This window comes from Mustela nivalis (genome assembly GCF_964662115.1).
Source record: "Mustela nivalis genome assembly, chromosome: X".
NCBI lineage: Eukaryota > Metazoa > Chordata > Mammalia > Carnivora > Mustelidae > Mustela > Mustela nivalis.
Window position 1 is genome coordinate 25,388,921 of NC_139040.1, and position 23,208 is coordinate 25,412,128.

General features: G+C 37.2%; 1 protein-coding gene across 7 annotated transcripts in view; it reads left to right on the forward strand.

The window, feature by feature from the left end:
* TENM1 (teneurin transmembrane protein 1) overlaps positions 1-23,208 on the forward strand; it is an 801,322-nt gene that overhangs the window by 476,603 nt on the left and 301,511 nt on the right. For all 7 annotated transcript variants that reach the window (XM_082717245.1, XM_082717244.1, XM_082717248.1 and 4 more), the window contains one exon: positions 14,148-14,386. In XM_082717245.1, the coding sequence (XP_082573371.1) occupies positions 14,148-14,386 (239 nt within the window). The remainder of the gene's footprint in view (positions 1-14,147; positions 14,387-23,208) is intronic.

Below are 23,208 nucleotides of genomic sequence, written 5' to 3' on the forward strand. Positions count from 1 at the left end.
ATGCAACCTGTGTTGGGTTTAAGTTCCAACCAGACATTTCTGTACTCCATTCTGTGAATCTATGATGATACTTTTTTCTGACTACTGACAATGATGCCAAGAGAAAACAAGTTTAGACTCAATATTATATTTGCCAAATAGAGACGTATATTTAGAGGTCAGAGAAGTGCGTGGAATGATTATATTCTTGAAATTGACCTGACCTTGTTTATCTCCTTGTGCTGTCCCTGACTAATTAAAGCAAACCAATGGGTTTCTTCTTTGTACTCTTGAATCCATGGAGCATGGAACCAGAGAGAGAATATTTCCCTGGAAGGAATGCCTGGTTTCCACAAATTCTCCTGTGTTCACGTGGGATTTTAGTTTCTGAGCTTTAGAGCATAGCACAAAGCTAAATTTGACTGTTTCTTAGGTGACCTTACCTGAGGGGGGGTTAATGTTGTTTCAATTGCTATGATTATTGTATATTCTGCATGTTTTAATAAGTATATCAGGGTTTGGATTTATGCCTTGTGACAGTTCTTGAGAGGTACAATTTGAACAGCAATTCTAAAAATTGAAAGTAGAAAGTGTTTTCTATTCTCCATATCTTACAAAGATTTCCTTGTTTGGTCAGCAGGGGTAAAAGTTGGAGGTAATTATGAGTGAGCTGAACGTGCTCCCCGGCCCCAGGATTCAGGGTATTTGCTTGGATAATAAACCAATCCCAAGTGCAGATAGCCTCAAGGGAGGAACAGCTGTGAGGTTGGAAGGAAGATAAGATCATGAGTGACTGGCAAGAAAATCTTTTTTTCTGGGAGTCTTATAAAGAATGACAGATTCCCTCCCACAGGGATGTTGAAAACTTCAAAAATACATGCTCCAATCAGAGGAATAGTTTTAGACCAACGTTTCTCAACCTCAATATGGCATTTCAGGCTGTATGATTCTTTGTTGTGGGCACTTTCCCATGCATAATAGAATGTTCAGCAGCATTCCTAGCCTCTTACCCACTAGATGCCAGGAGCACCCTCCCCCTAGTTGTGTCAACCAAGCATATCTCCAGACAATGCTAAATGTCCCTTGTGGACCAATTCATCCCAAATTGACAAACACCATTTTAGACTAATGGTGAAACAAAATCTTTTGTTTCCTTACCTACTCACTTTACTCAACCCCTCTTAAGATTCTAGCAGTTTCTTTTGTTCCCTTCCCATCTTCCCTCTTCATATTCCTTTCTTCTGAAGACTTTGTTAGTGGGTTTAGATAATTCTCTAGTTTATAGTATAATTTGTGTTGGAAACCGCTGCTATAAATTGAATGTTTGGATCTCCCCAAAATGCATCTATTGAAAACCGAGATGATGGTGTTAGGTGGGGCCTCTGGGGGATGATTAGGTCCTTAGATCCTGAGGGTGGAGCCTTCATGAATGGGGACTAGTGCCCTTGTGAAAGAGGCCTCCGATTGCTCTCTGACCCCTTCTACCCACCAGATGCCCACAGCAGGCTGGGGAACACTCTGCCCTTCACCAGAACCCTACCATGCTGACACCTCGATCTCAGACTTCCAACTTCCAGAACTGTAAGAAATATATTTCTGTTGTTTATAAATAAAGAACTGAAGTTGATGGTATTTTGTTATAGCAGTTCTAACAGACTAAAGCAACTGCTAAACTAAATCCATTTAGCTCTAGGTTTCCCCACCCCCACCAACTGGTTTCCTTTTCATATAGAGGTAACTCCTTATATAACTTTATCCCCAATTAACTTGTCATATCCTGCATTTCTGTGTGAGAGTCTTAAGCAAGAGGAATATATTTTTGACTGTGTATCAGTTTGTATATATACTTAATTGGCCTGTTTTCTGGGAATACAAAACCTGGAAAAAGCAATGTATCACTGCTGACTATTTGGATCAGATCCAGACAGGGGAGCCCCAGGTGACTTCCAAAGCCACTAACAAATGATCCTCTACCATGGCATATATAGCCATATCTATCTATCTCTATCAAATTTCCTTTCTTATTCCATTCCTTTTTCGTCTATGGTCTTCATTCTCCCTTTGTTCATTCTTTGTTCTCTCTCTCTTGAATTTACTTTAGATCTACACTACTCTTGGGCATTTCGTAGCTCTTCTGATATTGTTCTTTGCTGAAAAGCTTAAAGGGACACAGAAGCCTGAAAGAAAATGGCACATTTGGGAAACCACGCATGACAGGATGGCCAGAGCTTAGAGTGCATTGGAAATAATGGCAGTAGTGAGTTTGAGAGGTCTGCGGAGGGCAGACTGTAAAGGACCTTAATAAAGTAGTGCACCTTCATTCCAAAAATAGGAAAAACACATTAAAGTAGCTACAAATGCCACTACCCAAAGATAGTTACTATTAAGATTTCTGTGTTTTCTTCTAGATCTGATCTCTGTAGAGTAAGGATTTAGAGTTGGAGTTGTTTGTGTGTGAGTGTGTGTGTGTGTGTGTGTACAGCACCTAGCTTTGCTTGTACTGTATGAGTTGTTTTTTCTGCCAACATGGAAAATTATTCATTGCCTTAGAAATTATTTGGTTAATGAAACAGAAATGCTTTAAAATTAAATCAGGTAAAGGGGAGGTTTTTTAAAAATGATATAAGATAATCTCCCAGGGAAAGAAAAGGACAATAAATACAGCCATACCTAAAGAGAGATGGAACTTTCTCCGTTGTTCTCTTGCTTTCTGGAGCCGCATGATGTCTCATTACTGTTTCTTTCTGCACATATTCTCTCTTCTAAGGTGTCACTTTAGATGGAATTTGTTTATCTGTTCCCCTATCATGTTGTCACTCCAACTCTGGCTCAACATAACTTTCATCTTGGCTTCCCTAGATGATGAGTTTCTGTGTCTAGATTTCTGAGACAGGGAGAGGGAGAGAATACGATTGTCTCCAAGGTTGGTTATCCAGTTCTACTGCAGTTAACTCTGATTACAAGCAATGCAGAGTGGGATTGGGACAGTCATGGATAAGGGTGCTCTGTGCAGGCTCTGCTGAGAGACAATTATCGGCATAATATGCTAATGTGGTTCAAATTCTTAATACAACTTCATAATATTCCATGGAATGAACATACTAGCCCCCCCCCATATTTGAGTCTGGTCTTTTAGTCATTGGATGAGTAAGGAGACCGAGGATCCTGGATGGAAGAGTTCTAGGGAAGAAGACTGGAATATCAGGTATCACTTTTGCTCACACTTCCGATGAGCCAGAATTCACATGACCATACCTAATGGAAATGTGACTGGGAAATATAGTCCATGTGACCAGGAAATAAGGCAAACAAGAATGCTGGTGAGAAACAGATAGCTTCTGCCTCAGGCCGTTTCTTTGATTTTGAGATTGATAGTTCACAGAACAGCGGTGCCTTTTGTCAGTCTGTCCCTCAGAGAAATGTTAGACTGGATAGGTTAGAGGACTGATTTGAGTGTCATTTCTTCCTTTAAAGCATTATAAAGCATTTTTTACTTTAATGCACATGTATGAGTAAGACAAACCACTAAAAGCTAATATAAGGCTAATGTTGATCAACACCCTTCAAACAGTGCATTAGAATGATTATCTGTATTTTCAAACTGAAGAACTTAGTGGGAAATGCTTAGGTTCTCTTCTTACTATACTCCTTCGAAATACTCTTTCTTTAAAATCAGGTGTCCTGGGGTGCCTGGGTGGCTCAGTGGGTTAATCCTCTGCCTTCGGCTCAGGTCATGATCTCAGGGTCCTGGGATCGAGCCCCGCATCAGGGCACTCTGCTTGGCAGGGGGCCTGCTTCCTCCTCTCTGCCTCCTCTCTGCCTGTGTCTCTGCCTACTTGTGATCTCTGTCTGTCAAATAAATAAATAAAATCTTTAAAAAAAATCAGGTGTCCTTGTCAATAGATTACAGTTCAATTAAAACAAATACAGAAATGTTTGCCATGTCACCTGGCTCTTAACATAAATGGGGAAAATACATATCTGTAGAAAATAAGGACGAATAAAAAAGTAATCAAGGCATAGAATACTCTGCCCACTACCCACTTCTCTAAAAAGAAAGATAAATAAGTAAGCCAAGTAACCAGTGATACCAAGTCTATAAAACCAGCAAGTTGCTCTGTTAAGTAAAATTGGGAGTGGACATTGAGTTTGTAAAGAGACGTAAAATCTAATTTCTTCCCAAAATCAAGATTTTTAAAAAAAAATCCCAGAAAGGGGCGCCTGGGTGGCTCAGTGGGTTAAGCCGCTGCCTTCGGCTCAGGTCATGATCTCAGGGTCCTGGGATCGAGTCCCACATCGGGCTCTCTGCTCAGCAGGGAGCCTGCTTCCTCCTCTCTCTCTCTGCCTGCCTCTCTGCCTACTTGTGATCTCTCTCTGTCAAATAAATAAATAAAATCTTTAAAAAAAATCCCAGAAAGGTTGGGGCCTGGTTTAATTTCAAACATGTACCCATAAATTCTGCCTTGATCACATGCTCATTCCCATTTAAAATGGTCCCTGTTGGGAAATGAACTACAGAAAACTCTGGAGCAGAATTCCACTATTCCTTCATGGAAATGATGTATACAATCATAATAGGATTCAAAATTTCACCCACCAACAGCTTTTTAAATTTTTTTGAGTTTGAAGAGAGATTACAGCTTTCACAGCATACCTTAGGAACTAAATTACTATTAAGTATAAAGAAAATGAAAAATTGGTAAGCTTACTTATCTAAGTAAATAATTTTTATGTTTTGGCCTGAGCCTTTTCAAACAGGAATATTTACATTAATAGAAAATATTAATTTGATATTTACCCCTCAACTAGTGTAGGATTTTTTAATAAACATTCTTTAAATTAAAGTTATATCTACAGAGAATGGATCTAACTTGGAAAATGAGAATGAGAGTGTGTCTTGAAAAGGCACTATTATAAAATAGAGGATGATTGTTTATTTTAATTTATTTTGTGGTCCACTAAAGCAACTCAATCAAACAGAATATATAATAATTTCTTTCTCCAGCCTTTATATATCTATGCCAGCACACCTAGCTCAAACTTATCTCTGAATATCCTGTTACAGAAATTTTTAATTTATATAGGGAAGTCTGATAACACTATTACATAAAAGATGTTCTGATGTCTTTCATATTCTAAAAAGGAAGACATGACAATTAGCTCACTGTGTACTCTCCTGATATCATTTTGTCATTTCTGTAATTTTAGGACTTGAAACAAATATTTCCATAAAAACATCTTCAGTGGAATACTAAACATATATATTCAGTTTGAGAAGAAAATACCAAATGATCACATGAGTTAAGAAGATTTTGTTAACTAGTGATTAACATTATGAATCATACCAGTGATGTCATAAGTTAATATGAAGTTAATATGTGCACAGTGGTTAAGTAAATGGGTTTTATTGTTCATGAATGAGTTTAAAACTATTTACTGAGCACCTACTATTTGCTATGCACCATTCTAGATGCTGAGGTTATAGCAGTAAATAAGACAGACACTTCTACTCTCATGTAGCTTATGTCCAATAATCAACAAAACTGAAGTAGATTCCCAGCTCGGTCACTTACCAGTTGTGTGAGCTTGAGAAATTTATTTAACTTTAATAGCTGATTCTCAGCCTCCTAAACTGTATATGCACAATAGCACCTTCCTTTATGAGGTTATTGTGAGGATTCAGTGAGAAGGAAGCACAAGGTATTTTAGCAGAGTGCCTAGTACATAGATGTGGTTTAGTGTATGGTCATTGCTGTTGCCATTATTATTAGCAGCAATTATTTTTAATTATTAGTATTTTTATTAACAATGATTCATTACCCAAATGTCTTACAAAAAGAGATGAAATATGAATTAACTATTTCTTTGATTCATTCCTTTTAGATTATGTGAAAACAAAATGAAAGCTTATAGTTGCCCTTTTACATTCAATAAACCAAGAGATATTTGCTCACAAGTGAAACTTAGTTTAGAATTCCCAAGCCTCATTCATTCTGCACAGTGAATCAAGAGCTTTTTAGAAGAAGCAAAGGCAGCATACAAATCAATATATATATTCATTGAGTACCTTTGAAGTATGAGACAACATACGTAGAAATTAAGACTTGGTCTCTGCGCTCAAGGAATACACAATACAGGCAGGGTAGATATTCTGATTAAAAGAAGAGCGGGAGTAATAGCCACAAAAATATTTTTTTTAAGATTTTATTTATTTGTTTGACAGACAGAGATCATAAGTAGGCAGAGAGGCAGGCAGAGAGAGAGGGGAGGAAGCAGGCTCCCTGCTGAGCAGAGAGCCTGATGTGGGGCTCGATCCCAGGACCCTGGGATCATGACCTAAGCCGAAGGCAGAGGCTTTAACCCACTGAGCCAACCAGGCACCCCCACAAAAAGATTTTTAAGATAGCTCTCCTGTTAGCTACAAACTACCTCGCTTGCAAAATTACAATATCAGTCTAAACCATAGCATTGTCATTCAAGTATAAACAGTAGAACTAATGCTTAAACCTAGAAAAATTAAGGCTTAGATGGGTATCCTGAAACTCTTTAAAAAGAAAAAAAATGCGTAAAAATACACAACAGAGAGAGAATATAGATTTTTTTTATATAAACACTTAGGATGTAATGTTTGGAGGGGATATATGGGCAGGGATGGCTTAAAATTTGGAAGAAAGAACCCTCTAGCAAATAAAATGAAATCCTCCCTTACGTAGCCATTAGGAGAGAAATACAATTTGTTACCTTAGGAGGTTGTCCAAGGTGGTAATTCCATTGAGGTTCAGAAAGAGTTTGGATGAATACTCTTTGGGAGAGCATATTCTAAAAAGGACTATGAGGAATGGCCTACGAAAGACAAACTAGAGATGCTGAGGTTGATAATTTTGACTAGTAACCACACTTTTCTGCAAAATAACATTAGGTGTTCTTGTCAGAGAAGAAAATGGAGCTGACCCAGCATGGAGTGTTTTAAAATTTTCTCACGTTTTTGAAAGCATAAGAATAAATACCTATGAATAGACATTTCTCCAATGATGCTATAAAAATATCCAACAAGCCTACAGAAAGATACTCAGCATCATCAGTCATCAGAGGAATGCAAACCCAAAAGCACAATGAGATGCCACTTCACACCCATTAGGATGGCTACCATCAAAAAAGAAAAGGACAGCAGGAAGGAAGGAAGGGAGAGAGAGAGGGAAAGGAAAAGAAAGGAAAAAAGAAAAGAATAGAATTTAGTGTTAGTGAAGATGTAGAAAAATGGAGCCTGTGTGCACTATTAGAGGGATTGTAAAATGGTGCAACCGCTATGGAAAATAATATGGAGATCCTTCAAAAAATTAAAAATAGAGGTGTTGTATGATCCAACAATCCTACTTTGGGGCATCTACTCAAAAGAATTGAAAAAGGATCTAAGAACATATTTGCACACTCATGTTCATTATTCACAATAGCAAGAAGAGGAAGCAGCCCAGATGTGCATGGATATATCAACAGGCAAAGAAAATGTGGTAGGTACATATAATAGAATATGATTCGACCTTGAAAAGGAAGGATATCTTGTCCTGTGCTACACATGAGGTAACTTCTTATGCTAAGCGAAATAAACTACAAAAAGACAAATACTGTATCATTCCACATATATGAAGTATCTAAACTAGTCCAGTTCATAGAAAGAAAACAAAGTGTTTGGTTCCCAGGGGCTGAGGGAAGGGGGAAAATGAGACTGCTTAATGGGTATAGAGTTTCATATTTGCAAGATAAAAATTTCTGGAGACCTGTTTCACAACAACCTTAATAAAGGCTACTGAACTGAACTGTACCCTTAAAAAAAAAAAAAAAAAAAAAAAAAAAAAAAAAATGGTTAGGATGGTGCACCCGTTGGCTCAGTTGGTAGAACATGCAACTCTTGATCTCAGGGTCGTGTGTTCAATCCCCACAGTGGGCATGGAACCCACTTAAAATAAAAAATGAAAACAAATAGGATGGTAAATTTTATATTTTGTAATTTTTTATCATAATAAAAATGCATTTAATAATTTTTTAAATGAATATATGTCTAAATGCCACAATTCTCTCTGAATGTGATTTGGCCATAATAACTTAAGGCTTTTTCATTTCAGTCTTCTGTTTTATTTTATTTTTTTTAAATCACCCTCAGCTGTGAACTGGAAATAAGTTGAATTCCTTCTTCTGGGTATAAAAATGAGTCAAATGTTTATAGCTAAGGGAATACAGGTTTAGATATTCATCTCATAAGCAAGTTTACAAGATGTAAAAGAAAAAACTTCATTGGTTATTTATGCATCTGTTGTTCAAAAGCTGTAGATTTCTGTCTATTTCCTATAGAATTTTAAGTGCCACATTAAATCACATTATTTAGTGCTAACAGATACCCTCAGAATTATGTAGCATGAGGGGTTTGGAAAGAGAGAGTACATTTTCCCCTTTCTTATAGATGATTTTAAAATCCTTACAGGAACATTTATTATATTCCCACTTACCACCACTGGGTCTCATCAGTCTTGAAGATATTTTTTTTTCTCAATTTCCTCATATGCCCATTTCCTTTTGGCAATATCTTGCTTTTCCTTTTTAAATTTGAACTTGAATATTAAAACAGATGCAAAGGAGAGTACTACTTACACATAAACTCTTGAACTGCATTTTTATCATTTGCTCTGTGCAAAAAACCCAATTGTATGAAATTGATAGCAACATTTTAGTATATCCTCTGGTCCCCAGGGAAAAGCAATGTGCTTAGACAGATGATCTGATTTTATGAGCACATAGCTGAAGTCTAGTACTGCGCATTTGTCTTTATGCTCCTACTTTTTTCAGGGACTATGAAAACACATTTAGGCAGTAGTTTCACTTTCCAACAATGGACTGCAAAGCCTTTGACAATACGTAGCATTTGCAGTGCTGTTTTTCATGATGCATATCAAAGTATAGATCACTTGAGCAAAGAATCTTAATCTCAGCTTGTTAATAAGAAAACAGGAACCTTACTATATGAACTCATTTTATTATCTACCCTCACTGAGGGCTGTGATTTGGATTCCACTCAAATATGAATTAGTTTAAATGTTGCTCTGCTGCGACTACTGAATTTATTCATTATGCTGTAATATTTTACTTATGAAACTGCATTTGGAAACCCTTTGGTGTATATCACGATGAAATTACAGTGCTTGGGGATATTGATTATTGCTTGTAATTGCCATCATAATAGCCAACAATTCTCTGTCTTTCTTTGTCTTTCTTCTCCCCCTTAATGATATACTAAACCAAATCAATATCCAACATATGGGGCCACTTACATTGTCTCGAAAATCCGATTGTTCTCCTTCATAAATATGTAAAAGATCGAAGATTTTATCTCCAATCACTGGGTGAAAAGCACTCCCATACTGCTGGATTTCCCTTTTATCCTACAGGAACATATCAGGGTGTTGCTGTGCAGGACTGGTTATACCTAAGTGACATCTTGTCACCTCCACAGTAACCACCAGTTTGTTAGTGGTGAGGAGATGGGGAGGCTGCTCCACTCTGCTGTCCATAAAGTGTTACATGTCTTGCTCACTAGTAAATTAGATAGCCAGAGGGGAAAAGATCAGCTGGAAGCACTAACCGAACAGTAAAGAACAAGTTCCCCTCCTTATAAATGGAAGAGATGGTTTCAGGGACTAAAGAGGAAGTACAGGGGAACCTGGTTGGCTCAGTTGGTTATGCGTTTGCCTTCGGCTTGGTCATGATCCCATGGTCATGATCTAGCACCGCATCAGGTTCCTTGCTCAGTGGGGGAGTCTGCTTCTCTCTCTGCCTGCCACTCCCCCTGCTTATGTGCTTTCTCTCTGTCAAATAAATAAATAAAATCTTTAGCTAGATAGATGATAGATAGATAGATAGATAGAGAGATAGATAGATGATAAATAGCACAATTAAATGGAAGGAGTATAATGGTGTGAGTCACTTTTTCAATATATTTATCCCTTATTTCTAACTATATACTGTTTCTCCATTCTGGGGATACTTTAGGTAACTTTAGAAGCAGTAATAACTCCTTTTCCATCTTAACAACTAAAAGGTAACTTCATTGTAATGCTTCAACGTTCATCCAAAATATTTAAGGTGGTCTTTAAAACTTACCTTAGTTTTGAGATAAGTGACATATGGAAGAATAGACATGTATTATGTAGTACTGTTTAAATGGATTGTTATCTGTTTAGCCTGGATCAGTTAACCCAGGAGCTTAGAACCTGGTGGTAGTCCAGTGAAGACTGGTTGGCAGGTCACCTAGTACAGAGGAAATACATTCTTTTGGAAGTCCCTCATTCCAAGTTCATTTATGCCATTAAGTACCTGTGTTACTTTTAGGTAGTCCATTTCATTTTCTGGGCCTTGGTTTCCCTAACTGCAAAATCGGCGTGCTGGGCTAGTAGATAATCACGGAGATCCCTTCTTTCAATTCTGTAATTCTTTAGCTATCATTCTCATGTTTGTCACTGTTCCCAAGGGGAACAGGGTAAATGTGGCTCAATTCAGTATTACCCACGTGCTTCTTCTGTACCTTAACAGGTCTGCATTCGTACCTTGATATGTCCGTGACCTGCCTCACCCAGCAGAGTCAAGGTTAAGAGCAATTGGCGGCTCTGGAGCCGGCCTGCTTGTGTTTGAGACAACTTCCCCAGTTACTAGCTGTGGGATCAAGAACAACTTAACCTCTCTGTGCCTTGCTTTTCTTATCTGTAAATGGAGATATTTATTTTAATGGGGTTGTTGTGAAGATGAAATGATATACTGGTTTATTAATTACTTAGAACCATACTCGGCACAAGTGAGCACTTAATGAATGTTACCTCTTGTCATCATTATAATAACTACTAGATTCACCACTTTATTCCTGCTGAAAACCTCTTTTGGTCTCTGTTTCTTCATCTGAAAGATGAGACTAATAGTATCAGCCTCATAAATGTATGAGGACCAAAATATTGCACATAAAGTGCCTGGTGCCTGGACTTTCTAGGTGCTCAGTAAATCATGTTCACATAAACAGAACCAGCTATGCACATGGTTGGTATTAAACAGTGCATTTTTTCCACTTACCCCACCTACCTTTTTTCTGATAACTTGTTACAAAGGCAGTACAAGGTCAAGGCAGAGAACTTCAAAAAAAAAATACCAAAAGCTAACACAAGTTACTATTTTTACATGAGCTTATATATTTTTTTTCATTTTAAAAATTGTATCCTAGGGCACCTGGGTGGCTCAGTTGGTTTAAGCATCTGCCTTTGGCTTAGGTCGTGATCTCAGGGTCCTGGGACTGGGTCCCACATCAGGCTCTCTGCTCAGCGGGGAGTCTGCTTCTCCCTTTCCCTCTCGTGCGCTCGATCTCTCTCTCTCAAATAAATAAATGAAATCTTTTTTTTTTAATTGTATCTTATTGCCCATACTGTTTTGAAACCTACCTTTCTTCCCTTGTTGATCTCTTTAAACACTTCCTAGTGAAGAGATCTTCTTCTACAGTACCATTTGTAATGGCTATATGGTATTTTACTTCGTGTTTGTAAAATAATTTACTTAATCAAGTACTTATTATTGAGCACTTGGGTCTTTAATTTGCACTATTACAAATTACACTGAAATGAACGATTTGTATACATTGTCAGACACATCATTTCCTAAGGATAAATTATTGCAGGCTGCATATTTAAAATCTTCTGATACTAATGACAAATTGCCCTCCAGAAAGGCTTGCGAATGTGTACTACTCTCAGCAACCCTGCCCTTTATATAACCTTTACCCTTATGGTACTAACACAGAATTCTCTAATGTGGAGATTTTTCATGAACTGGCAGCTTAGACAGTTGTTTTTTGCTCTAAACATATATGCTTTTGTTCTTTAAAGTGAAAGTTGGAAATCAGACTTATAATAGTCTTCATGATTTATACATTTGGTCGTGTGTGACAGGGTGATGTTGGCTCTCTAGTGGAGGGGTTTCTTATAGTTAAAATGTAACACTAGAATGTGTTTTGCTTAACAGTGCATTCTACTGCTCCAGGCAGCACAGTAGAGAGGTTAAGATTAAGGATTTTGGAACCAAAGTGACCTGGGTTCCTATACTGGCTCTGTCATTCACGTACTAGGAGGATGTGGGCAAGTTTTTTTTAAAACCTCCTTAGGCCTCCATTTTCTTAAATTCACAATGAGGATAATAATACAGCCTATTTCTTTTTTAAAAGATTTCATTTATTTATTTGATAGAGAGAGAGACTACAAGTAGGCAGAGCTGGAGGCAGAGAGAGAGGAGAAGCAGGCTCCCCGCTGAGCAGAGAGCCCAAAGTGGGGCTCGATCCCAGGACCCTGGGATCATGACCTGAGCTGAAGGCAGAGGCTTAAATGACTGAGCCACCCAGGTGCCCCAATATAGCCTATTTTATATGAGTGAAGACTCACTGAGATTATGAGTTTAACACAAAGCCTGGCACATAGCACTCAGTAAGTGTAAAGTACATGCACAAAAACATACTTTAATGTATTTGTTTTTGGCAGCTCCTTCCATGTCCCTAAATCAGTACTGTTTATGAAATATCCATATTGCAATAGTCATAAGCAGTCAGTAATCATCATATAGTAATTTAGACATGACAGCAGCATGAAGTTCTAGAACAGGCAAAATTAATACATGGTAGGAAAGATGCTAAGTAGTAGTTACCTGGGGAGGTGGGGTAGGGACTTAGAAAGGCAAGAGGGAACTTCCTGTGGTGATGGGAATGTTCTCTCTCTTGATATAGGTTTATGTTGCACAGATGATTGCATTTGTCAAACCTCAGCAAATATATACTTAAAATTTGTGCATTTCATCATGTATATTTTTTTTATTGAAACATACTTACATATAACGTTATGTAAATTTAAGGTGTACAACCTGTTGATTTGATACATTTATATATTGCACCATAATTGTCAATGTAGCATTAGTTAACACCTTTATGATGTTGCATAATTATCATTTCTTCTTTGTGGTGGAAATAATTAAAATCTCAATTAGCAAGCTTGATGGTTATAATACATCCAGTTGTCTATAATGACTGTACTGTACATTACATCTTCAGGACTTACTTATATTCTAGTTGCAAGTTTATACCCTTAAACATCTTTCCTATTCTCTGACCTCTCAGGCCCTGGTTACCAGCATTCTGTTTTCTGTTTTTATGAGTTCATGGATAGACCTTGAGGGCATTATGCTAAATGAGATAAGTCAGACAGAGAAAGACAAATACAGCATGATACCACTTATATGTGGAATCTAAAAGAGTTCAACTCGTCATGGATAAATTTTACACTTAAAAATCTGTAAAAAAATGTTGAACTCTAGATAATATGCAAGTTAAAAGGGAAGGATAATATGCTGATATATGCAATTTACTTTGAAAGGCTGGAAAGTTAAGATGGACTGATGTATGAAGGCAGGAATGGAGATATGGATAAGTATGTGATAAATTTAGTATAGTCATATGTTAACTGTAGCATCTAGTTGGTAAGTATATGCGTGTTTACATAAAATCCTTTCAACTTGGCTGTATGTTTGACAATTTTTATAATAAAATATTGCTTGAAAATATGTCTGTGAAAGCTAAGCCCTAAATAAATATACTGGTTTCTAGACCATTCAGATTTCAAAAATGCCTGATGATACTTCTCATTTGTTTTTGAATCAATTCTTGAGTATCATATTTAACAACAAGGAGCAGGATAGTGAATAACATCAAATATGAATGTCAACACTGAAGAGTCTGAGAAATTCACTAGCCAGCAATCAGGGAACAGAGGATCTCTTTCTGCCTCCTAAAGGTCTAAATGAGAAAACAAAGGAGACCACCAAACGCAATTTGGAATTAAATGTTAGGTAGATGAAAATTTTGAGACTCTGTCAGTTTTCCTGAGCCTGTCAATGTGTGATTGTTGGAAATGAGTGGGGCTTGTGTTTTTGTAACAACTGGCTTTGTTTGTTGTTGTTGTTGTTGTTTGTTTTCATTTAAATTCAATTAGTCAACATAGTACATCATTAGTTTCAGAGGTAATGTTCAAGAATCCATCAGTTGCATATAAGGACCAGTGCTGGCTTTGGTTTTTATAGCCCCAACTTGTGTTTCCTTTTCCCAGGCATTTCCTGTTTAAACATGGATCTGGTTCCTCGGCTATCTTCAGTGCAGCAAGTCAGAACTACCCGCTGACGTCCAATACCGTGTACTCACCCCCTCCCAGGCCACTTCCTCGAAGCACCTTTTCCAGACCTGCCTTTACCTTTAACAAACCTTACAGGTGCTGCAACTGGAAGTGCACGGCCTTGAGCGCCACTGCAATCACGGTGACTTTGGCCTTGTTGCTAGCCTATGTGATTGGTAAGCCTTTTCTTCCATGCCTGTTTTCTTCTTAATCAAATCTTGTTTTGCTTGTGGTGGAGGCCCGGGGTGGGGAGCCGGGAGGGTCTCTCTTAACTCAGACCTAGAATTTGAAGCAAGACTTAGTATTATAGTATTATAAATAACAAATGGATTGCTAATGAATGTTGTTTTGGTCTTTTTTTTTTTTTTTTTTTTTTTGAACTTCCTAACTTTAAATACTGCTGAGGAGAGTAAGGAATGCTTTTTGAGAAGAAATATTTATACTACTAACGCAGTCTTATTGATTGCAATTACTGTAGTTAACCATTTTCCCTTCAATTAAAAGGCTGTTATGGTTTTCTCATTAGAAGTCATAAGTACCAATCTACAATAGCTTCTTAAATTATAGTTTAACAATAATACTGCTACTGGATTTTCAGGTAGCAATTTCATTAAAGTAGTAGTTATTTGGAAGCTATCGGAAAATCCAGGGCATAATTTCTCCCCAAGAATTTAGTTTTACACTGGGATTTTTTTTTTAAATGTATTCTTATTTTCACACGGAAAATGGCTATGGAATTGTATAGATACTATAGAGAAGTAAAGGAGAAAACAGTTGTGAAGCACTCTTTCCACACGTTTAAGAAAAATATTGTTTGGAGTCACTCTGATTAAAGTCACCCTCACTTGGTAGCAAATTGTATTGATTTTTTGGGATGGCATTTTATTTTGACTGAACATTAATTTCTTTGCTTGAGTGGTTCTGCAGTCTAAAATGTAAATTAACTAAAGAAACATGCACTTGTGGAAGCACTATTCCTAGAATGAATAGAATATCGTTGTAGAAAAAAATTCTATCCAGGTATGGCACTGGTGACTTCTTTTCAGGTTTAACCCTGTTTCCTAATTGAAGCAGAATTACTCATGAGGATACAATGAATATGATTCTGAGAAGTAGATCACAATGGGTTTAGACTTTCTTATAATCATAAATAATAAGGGAAGTTTGGTGTATTCTGATTTATTCAAAATGTGAACAATAAGAAAGTTCCCTTAACCAGATTTATTGGAGTCCTAGAGCTGGGGCTCCTAAGTTAATAGATTTATTTTGTAGGGAAGTCACTGATAATGTCAACAGTATAGGATCATAGCCTATATTGATGTTCATAATTATCTCTTTTATATTTTTATCATGCTATCTGAATACATTTGAACAATGCTTCTTTTAAATGTGGGTAACATTACCTATAATATTAAATATTTGTCTTTTATCTCAGACATTTTAAGGTAACCCAACATGTATGTTTATTTGGTTTGTAATAGCCTGTAGTGATAAATAACGCTGAAGGAATGACGGTATTGGATGAGAAAGTACTATAATACAAACCCAGTTTTAATATGGAATCATTCAAAACAAGAAGTAATTTGAGAAGTTTAAATACGTTAGAGGCCCTTTTAAATGTTCTTGTTCAATTATGAGACAAACTCTTATCTTACAGGTTATCGTCTATTACCTGTTACTATATAGAGAGATAATGTTTTAGATATAAGACCTAACCCCTGGTATAAACAAATCCAGATAATAACAAGCTCTTTATTAATAAGTTAGATGGTGTTCAAGCCTGTTTCCATGTAAATTTATTATGATAGCCACTCTGGTATTGAAACTCTGAGACTTGTTTATTCATTTGTATATTTATTGAATTCATAAGTGAAAATAGAACATTTCAGTCATTTCCAAGTCTGCCTTTTTTTATAGGGTGAACAATAGAATATGATGTCGACATGACAATAAGGTAACATAGCGTGGTCATTATTTTCAGACCTCTACCCCTTATTAGGCATGGTAGCTTGGGCAAATTATTTAGCCTTTTAAGGCCTGCATTTCCTCATCTGTTAAATGGGCCTAAAACAGTACCTATAACACAGAGTTGTTGTGAGAATTAAATGAGTCAATATAACTAAAGAACTTGGAATAGTACCCAAAACACAGTAGGTATACTATAAATGTTAAATATTATTATTGTTGTTATCATCATTCTCTTTATAACTATGCTTCACTATTAAAAGTCAGTGGTTCTCAGAAGTAACCATTTTGTTCACAGCTGTATCTGAGCACCGGGGTCGGTGCCTGGCACATAACAATCCTATCGGGGAAAATTTGTTGACAGAAATGACTAATGCTAAGCATTTTACTTGTATTAGCTCATTTAATTCTCACAACAATCCTTAAGGGCAGGTATCAGTATTATATATAGTATAGAGATGAGTAAACTGAAGCACAGCAAAGAGAAGAGTGTCCAGAAAGGTCATATTGAGATTAAGAGGTTGCATCCCTGAGAAGTGGGATCCTTAGCCTTATGCCAGAGTGGACTGACTCCAGAGCTCACACCCTTCAGCACTAGGTCTTGCTGCCCCTCTAACACTCCAGTAAACTCTGCAGCTTACTGACTTCTTAGTCTGCTAAATAAATCCACCAATTTTTTCTTACTAAATTACAAAGTAAGTTACATTTACCAGGTCATCCACTGCAATGGTGTGTGCAGCTAAGCTTTGTTGATTGGTGGGAGTTATCTGTCGAAGTCATTTACTTTGTGACTTTTAGATGTAGAAATATCAGGCTAATTGCTGTAGCACAGTAGGTTGAATGGGTTCAAAATGAGGTGTTAATGGCTAATGCCAGAACTTTTTTCCAAGTTCTGTCATGAACTGAACATTATGTGACTTTGGATAAGCCCTTTAAAATCTCTTCCTCTACCCCATCTGTGCTGTATTGCTAACCACCTCAAGAGGGTAGAGTAAGAAATCATCAGTATGCATACAGGTGAAAGATGTCACATAAGAACTGTAACATACAAGATGATTTTCAAGTGGCTTTCTGTGGTTGAAGTAAAAAAGTATTACATTTCAAAAATATGAAACTATTTCACTCTCCACTCTTGCCGAGTCTATAAGAGTCATCAGGATTTTTTTTTTCAATCCCCCTTTACAGTTGCTGTTTAACCCAAGTAAAATCTTATTTACTGCTTCTGTTTCCCGTGCAAATTCCTTTCTGCTCTTTTATTTTCCTCTATTATCCATTATACATAACCTTCAGATACTAATGTCTAGGCACTGTGCCGCCCTCAGTCCACTGGGGGAAATCCCATTGATATCAATGGGACATCAGTAGACTCTGTAGACATTATGGCTCTGTAAGTGGTCATTGGAAAACTATGGAAATTCAGCGCGTGAAAAGCCAGAGCTAGGTTGTTTGGGCAACCAGCCCCATCCCCAAACCTACTCACCCTGTCTTTTGGGTCAGCAAGAGAGTAATTCCTTTAAATAAGTTTTTAGGTCATAAAATTTGGTGATGGGAGGCATGGAAAGGTACTAATTATATGAAGGTATCATGGAATGGCTATTGTCATCACTTTCCCATAAATCTGTACTATTTTCCATGTGAATCAAAAAATATGTCCTTATGCTTCATCCTCTCTGATATTTTGGCATCAGTGATGTATCAGTGCCAGACAGAAGCACATTTGCTTGAATTTACAAATAAGCTGTATGAAGTAGTAGTCAGGAAGACAGACGACCACATGCAAGGCATCTAGAGAAGGCGAGGTTAAGGTACTTCATCAATGGTTGAGAAGGGCACAAATGCAGCTTCTCTGGTAATCTTTGATGTTTTGATCAAGTTTATCCACAGTCAGCACTTTCTATAAAAGGCAGTAGAGACTCACAGGAATACATTGTGCCTGGAGTCAAATGGCCTGCTGCACAGAATGTGTTGGAGGAGAGTAGGGATTTCTGGCTCTCAAAACCAATACTATCAGTTAATGACTTGGATGTTCCTTTTCCTTTGCCATGAAATTAGAAGCTGTTCATCCACCCTCAGGGTATGTAGGGAGTGTCCAAACTCTATAGATGAAATAATTTAAGTCCATAATTCTCCTTGCCATGACATACGATATAGCCCACATGTGGAAAGTTGACCAGAATGGATATTAATACAGATTTAGGGGACAGAGTGTTGAGTCCAGTACTTTGATCAAAATTTTAGGGATGAAACGATTCAAGAGGGCAAAGGGCCTACTTCACTTTGCTCTCTGCACCAAAATTGAGTAACATTGATTTAGTGCTTTCTTGTGCCTCTTTTATACTGATCCAATTTGCCCTGCTTTTTGGGGCCATTACAGTGGAGTAAGAAATGCTGGAAAAGATAGAATGAGAGGCATAGAATGTGTTCATTTTGTCTCCTTCTAAAAGAAAGTGTAACTACCTCACAATAGAGTGAAGAAATAAAACAGAATATGGCAAATTTTGATTTCCGAAAGTTCAAGAACTTAGATTTTCTTTAATGTAAAAAATAGAAATGGAGGGTTTTCCCCCATTAAATCTCAATACACAATGCCCCTTCACACAGGTTTTTTTGTTTGTTTGTTTAAATGGGAGAGCTTTTTATTTATTTTGGGGGGCAAGTTTATTTATTTGTTTATTTTATTGTTTTATATTAGTTTCCATACAGTACATCATTACTTTTTGATGTAGTGTTCCATGGGTCACTGTTTGCATATAACACCCAGTGCTCCATGCAAGCCGTGTCTCCTTAACACTCATCACCAGGCTCACCACCCCCCCAAGTCCCCCTCCCTTCTAAAACTCTCTGTTTCTGGGAGTCCATAGTCTCTCATGGTTCATCTCCCTCTCTGATTTTCCCCCCTTTATTTTTCTCTTCTCCTAATGTCCTCCATGCTATTCCTTATCTTCCACAAGTAAGTGAAACCATATGGTAATTGACTTTCTCTGTTTGGCTTATTTCACTCGGCATAATCTCCTTCAGTCCCACCCATGTTGATGCAAAAATTGGGTATTCATCCGTTCTGATGACTCAATAATATTTCATTGTGTATATAGACCACATCTTCTTTATCCATTTGTCTGTTGAAGGGCATCTTGGCTCTTTCCACAGTTTGGCAATTGTGGACATTGCTGCTATGAGCATTGAGGTACATATGGCCCTTCTTTCACTACATCTGTATCTTTGGGGTAAATATTCAGTAGTGCAATTGCGGGGTCATAGGGAAGCTCTATTTTTGATTTTTTGAGAAACCTCCACACTGTTTTCCAAAGTGGCTGTACCAATTTGCACTCCCATCAACAGAGTAAGAGGGTTCCCCTTTCTCCACAACTTCTCCAAAATTTATTGTTTCTTGTCTTGTCAATTTTCACCATTCTAACTGGTGTAAGGTGGTATATCAATGTGGTTTTGATGTGAATTTCCCTGATGGCCATGATGATGAACAATTTTTCATGTGTGTGTTAGCCATTTGTATGTCTTCTTTGGGGAAGTATCTGCTCGTGTCTTTTACCCATTTTTTGATATGATTGTCTATTTTATGTGTGTTCAGCTTGAGAAGTTCTTTATAGATCCTGGATATCAACCTTTTGTCTGTACTGTCATTTGCAAATATCTTCTCCCATTCTGTGGGTTGCCTCTTTGTTTTGTTGACTGTTTCCTTTGCTGTGCAGAAGCTTTTGATTTTGATGACGTCCCAAAAGTTCATTTTCGCTTTTGTTTCCTTTGCCTTTGGGGACATATCTTGAAAGAAGTTGCTGTGGCTGATATCGAAGAGGTTACTGCCTATGTTCTCCTCTAGGATTCTGATGGATTCCTGTCTCACGTTGAGGTCTTTTATCCATTTCGAGTTTATCTTTGTGTACGGTGTAAGAGAATGGTCGAGTTTCATTTTTCTACATATAGCTGTCCAGTTTTCCCAGCACCATTTATTGAAGAGACTTTTTTCCACTGTATATTTTTTCCTGTTTTGTTGAAGATTATTTGACCATAGAGTTGAGGGTCCATATCTGGGCTCCCTACTCTGTTCTACTGGTCTATGTGTCTGTTTTTATGCCAGTACCATGCTGTCTTGGTGATCACAGCTTTGTAGTAAAGCTTGAAATCCGGTAACGTGATGCCACCAGTTTTATTTTTGTTTTACAACATTTCCATAGCAATTCAGGGTCTCTTCTGATTGCATACAAATTTCAGGATTATTAGCTCCACCTCTTTGAAAAATACCGGTGGAATTTTGATTGGAATCAGAAGAAGTGTTTGTTCATGTCTTCTGCCCATTTTCTGACTTGATTATCTGTTTTTTGGGTGTTGAGTTTGAAAAGTTCTTTATAGATCTTGGATATCAGCCCTTTTTAAACATTTTAATTTATTTTTTAAATTTCCTTTCAGTGTTCCAGAATTCATTGTTAGTGCACCACACCCAGTGCTCCATGCAAATACGTACCCTCCATAATACCCACCACCAGTCTCACACAACCTTCTACCCCCCGCCCCTCCAAAACCCTCGGATTGTTTTTCAGAGTCCATAGTCTCTCATGGTTCATCTCCCCCTCCCATTTCCGCCAACTTCCTTCTCCACTCCATCTCCCCATGTTCTCTGTGTTATTTCTTTTGCTACACAAATAAGTGAACCCATATGATAACTGACTCTCTGCTTGGCTATTTCACTCAACATAATCTCTTCTAGTCCCGTCCATGTTGATACAAAAGTTGGGTATTCACATGCTTAGCAAAAGCCATCTCATCACTTTCTAGTTATTTCATTAATATCTCTGTGCCTCAGTTGCCTCGTCTATAAAATGGGAATGTTGATAATACCTTCCCCATGGATTTTCTTTTTAATTAAGTGAAATGAAGTACGTAAAACGCCGAGAACATTGCTTAGCAGGTCTAAATTAAGATTGATTATTATCAGTGGAACAGGATTATTATTAGGATTATTAATTTGAGCCAAGATAAGCATAATGAGCATATAATTTATCCTAACATGAACTACTTTTATTTCCCTTCTTGTAAAATTCATCTGAAACAACTTTTTGAGAGCTGGAATGTCTATTTCATAAGAATCATCTAATGGGTTTGTTGTTTGTTGTTTCCTTCTGCCTGGCCTAAAATATCTGTAACTTTGCCTTTATTTTAGCAATTTCCCTTTTCCTTGGTGTTTTGACCCTTCAAATGGTTTTGTATTTCTATCTGGAGGCCATATCTGGGTTGAAACACATTTTAATTAAAATACATTATAGCTTATAACATTCAATAAATGACTCAGCATAAAATGCTAAAAAGCATTTTACTTTATCCTTATAGAACATTATCAGTCCTTTTGGTGTCCTGTTTAATACTTATTACTACTTCCAGTTCACTCTCATGGACCCATTCATGATAATGATGACAGATTCTACATTAACATTGACTTTGCCTCCTACCCATGAATCTACTAACTTTCTAGCAATCTCTCTAAGAAGAGATCTGGGAAATGGTGGTATAACTTCAGTCTAATTATAAATCTGCCATCATGCATTTATCAGAGCTCCTCTTTAGAAAAGATTTATATTTTCATCTGACATCACCTTTTGGTATAATATGTTCCATAAGTTTTATCCCCACTATGTTAAGAAGCACTTTTACCTGTCATAAATAAAAGTATAAATTCAGTCCAAATCAAACATACTAAAATAACAGGAAGAAACTGTATCACATACAACTATTTTGCAGAACTGCAGTTAACACCTATTGCTTAAAATGAAGGCATTTCAATAAAAGGCAAATATTGTACTTATTTTTTTCTTGGAACTCTAGCATGCTGTGGATTTAAAACATAGAGTAAGAGAGAGAATTTCTTGGGTGAATGAGTAGTGAGTACTAAATATGTGTCTTATGTCAAGAGATTATTTTGTTAAAAAGAAAAAGGATGGAGCACCTGGCTGGATCAGTAGGTGGAACATGAAACTATTCATCTCGGGGTTGTAGGTTCAAGCCCTACATTGGGTGTAGAGATTTCTTAAAAATAAAACCTTAGGGGCACCTGTGTGGCTCAGTTGGTTAGGTGTCTGCCTTCAGCTCAGGTCATGATCCCAGGGTCCTGGGATTGAGCCCTGCCTCAGGCTCCTTGCTCAGTTGGGAGCCTGTTTCTCCCTCTCCCTCTGCCTGCCACTCCCCATGCTTGTGCTCTTTCTATATATCTCTCTGACAAATAAATAAAATCTTTTTAAAAAAGAGATTATTTGGGGCGCCTGGGTTGCTCAGTGGGTTGGGCCTCTACCTTCGGCTCAGGTCGTGATCTCAGGGTCCTGGGATTGAGCCCCGCGTCGGGTTCTCTGCTCTGTAGGAAGCCTGCTTCCCCTCTCTCTCTCTCTCTGTCTGCCTCTCTGCCTACTTGTGATCTCTCTGTCAAATAAATAAATAAATAAAATCTGTTTTTAAAAAAAGAGATTATTTTGTTGTCTCAAAAAGAGGCACTCACCCTACTAAGTACTTCCTATACAGCACTTTCTTTGCCTAGGGAGAGAAATTAAAATAAGGCATTGTGAAATAGATAAAGATCCACCAGAAGGCATAATAAAAGAGGACTGGACAGAATGTTAGCAATTTTGCAGCTTTATATGCTAAAGAAATTTTAGAATAGCAAGAATCAATTTTGCAAATTCTGAAAAAAAGTCTCAAGAAACGTCTGATTTCAAAGTAAATAATGTGAACTCTACTGCATAAAGGAAATTTCATTCTTGTTTAATTTTCTCTTCATCCAAATTTTATATATAATACATATATATTATATGTTAGGGGAATATTTATAGACCCACATTGCATAAGTCGTTAAGCTATACTTACTCTGAAGTGAATAAGAATATACTAAATTAGAGCAATGGCTTCGAAACAGATGGCAGGTTAACCCATTTTAAACTTCAGAAATGTGGCTGAATTCTCACATAGAACAGCCAGAGTGTGGAAGGCCAGTCTCAGCAACAGAATATCTGATTCATCGTAGTCAAAACTAAGAGGT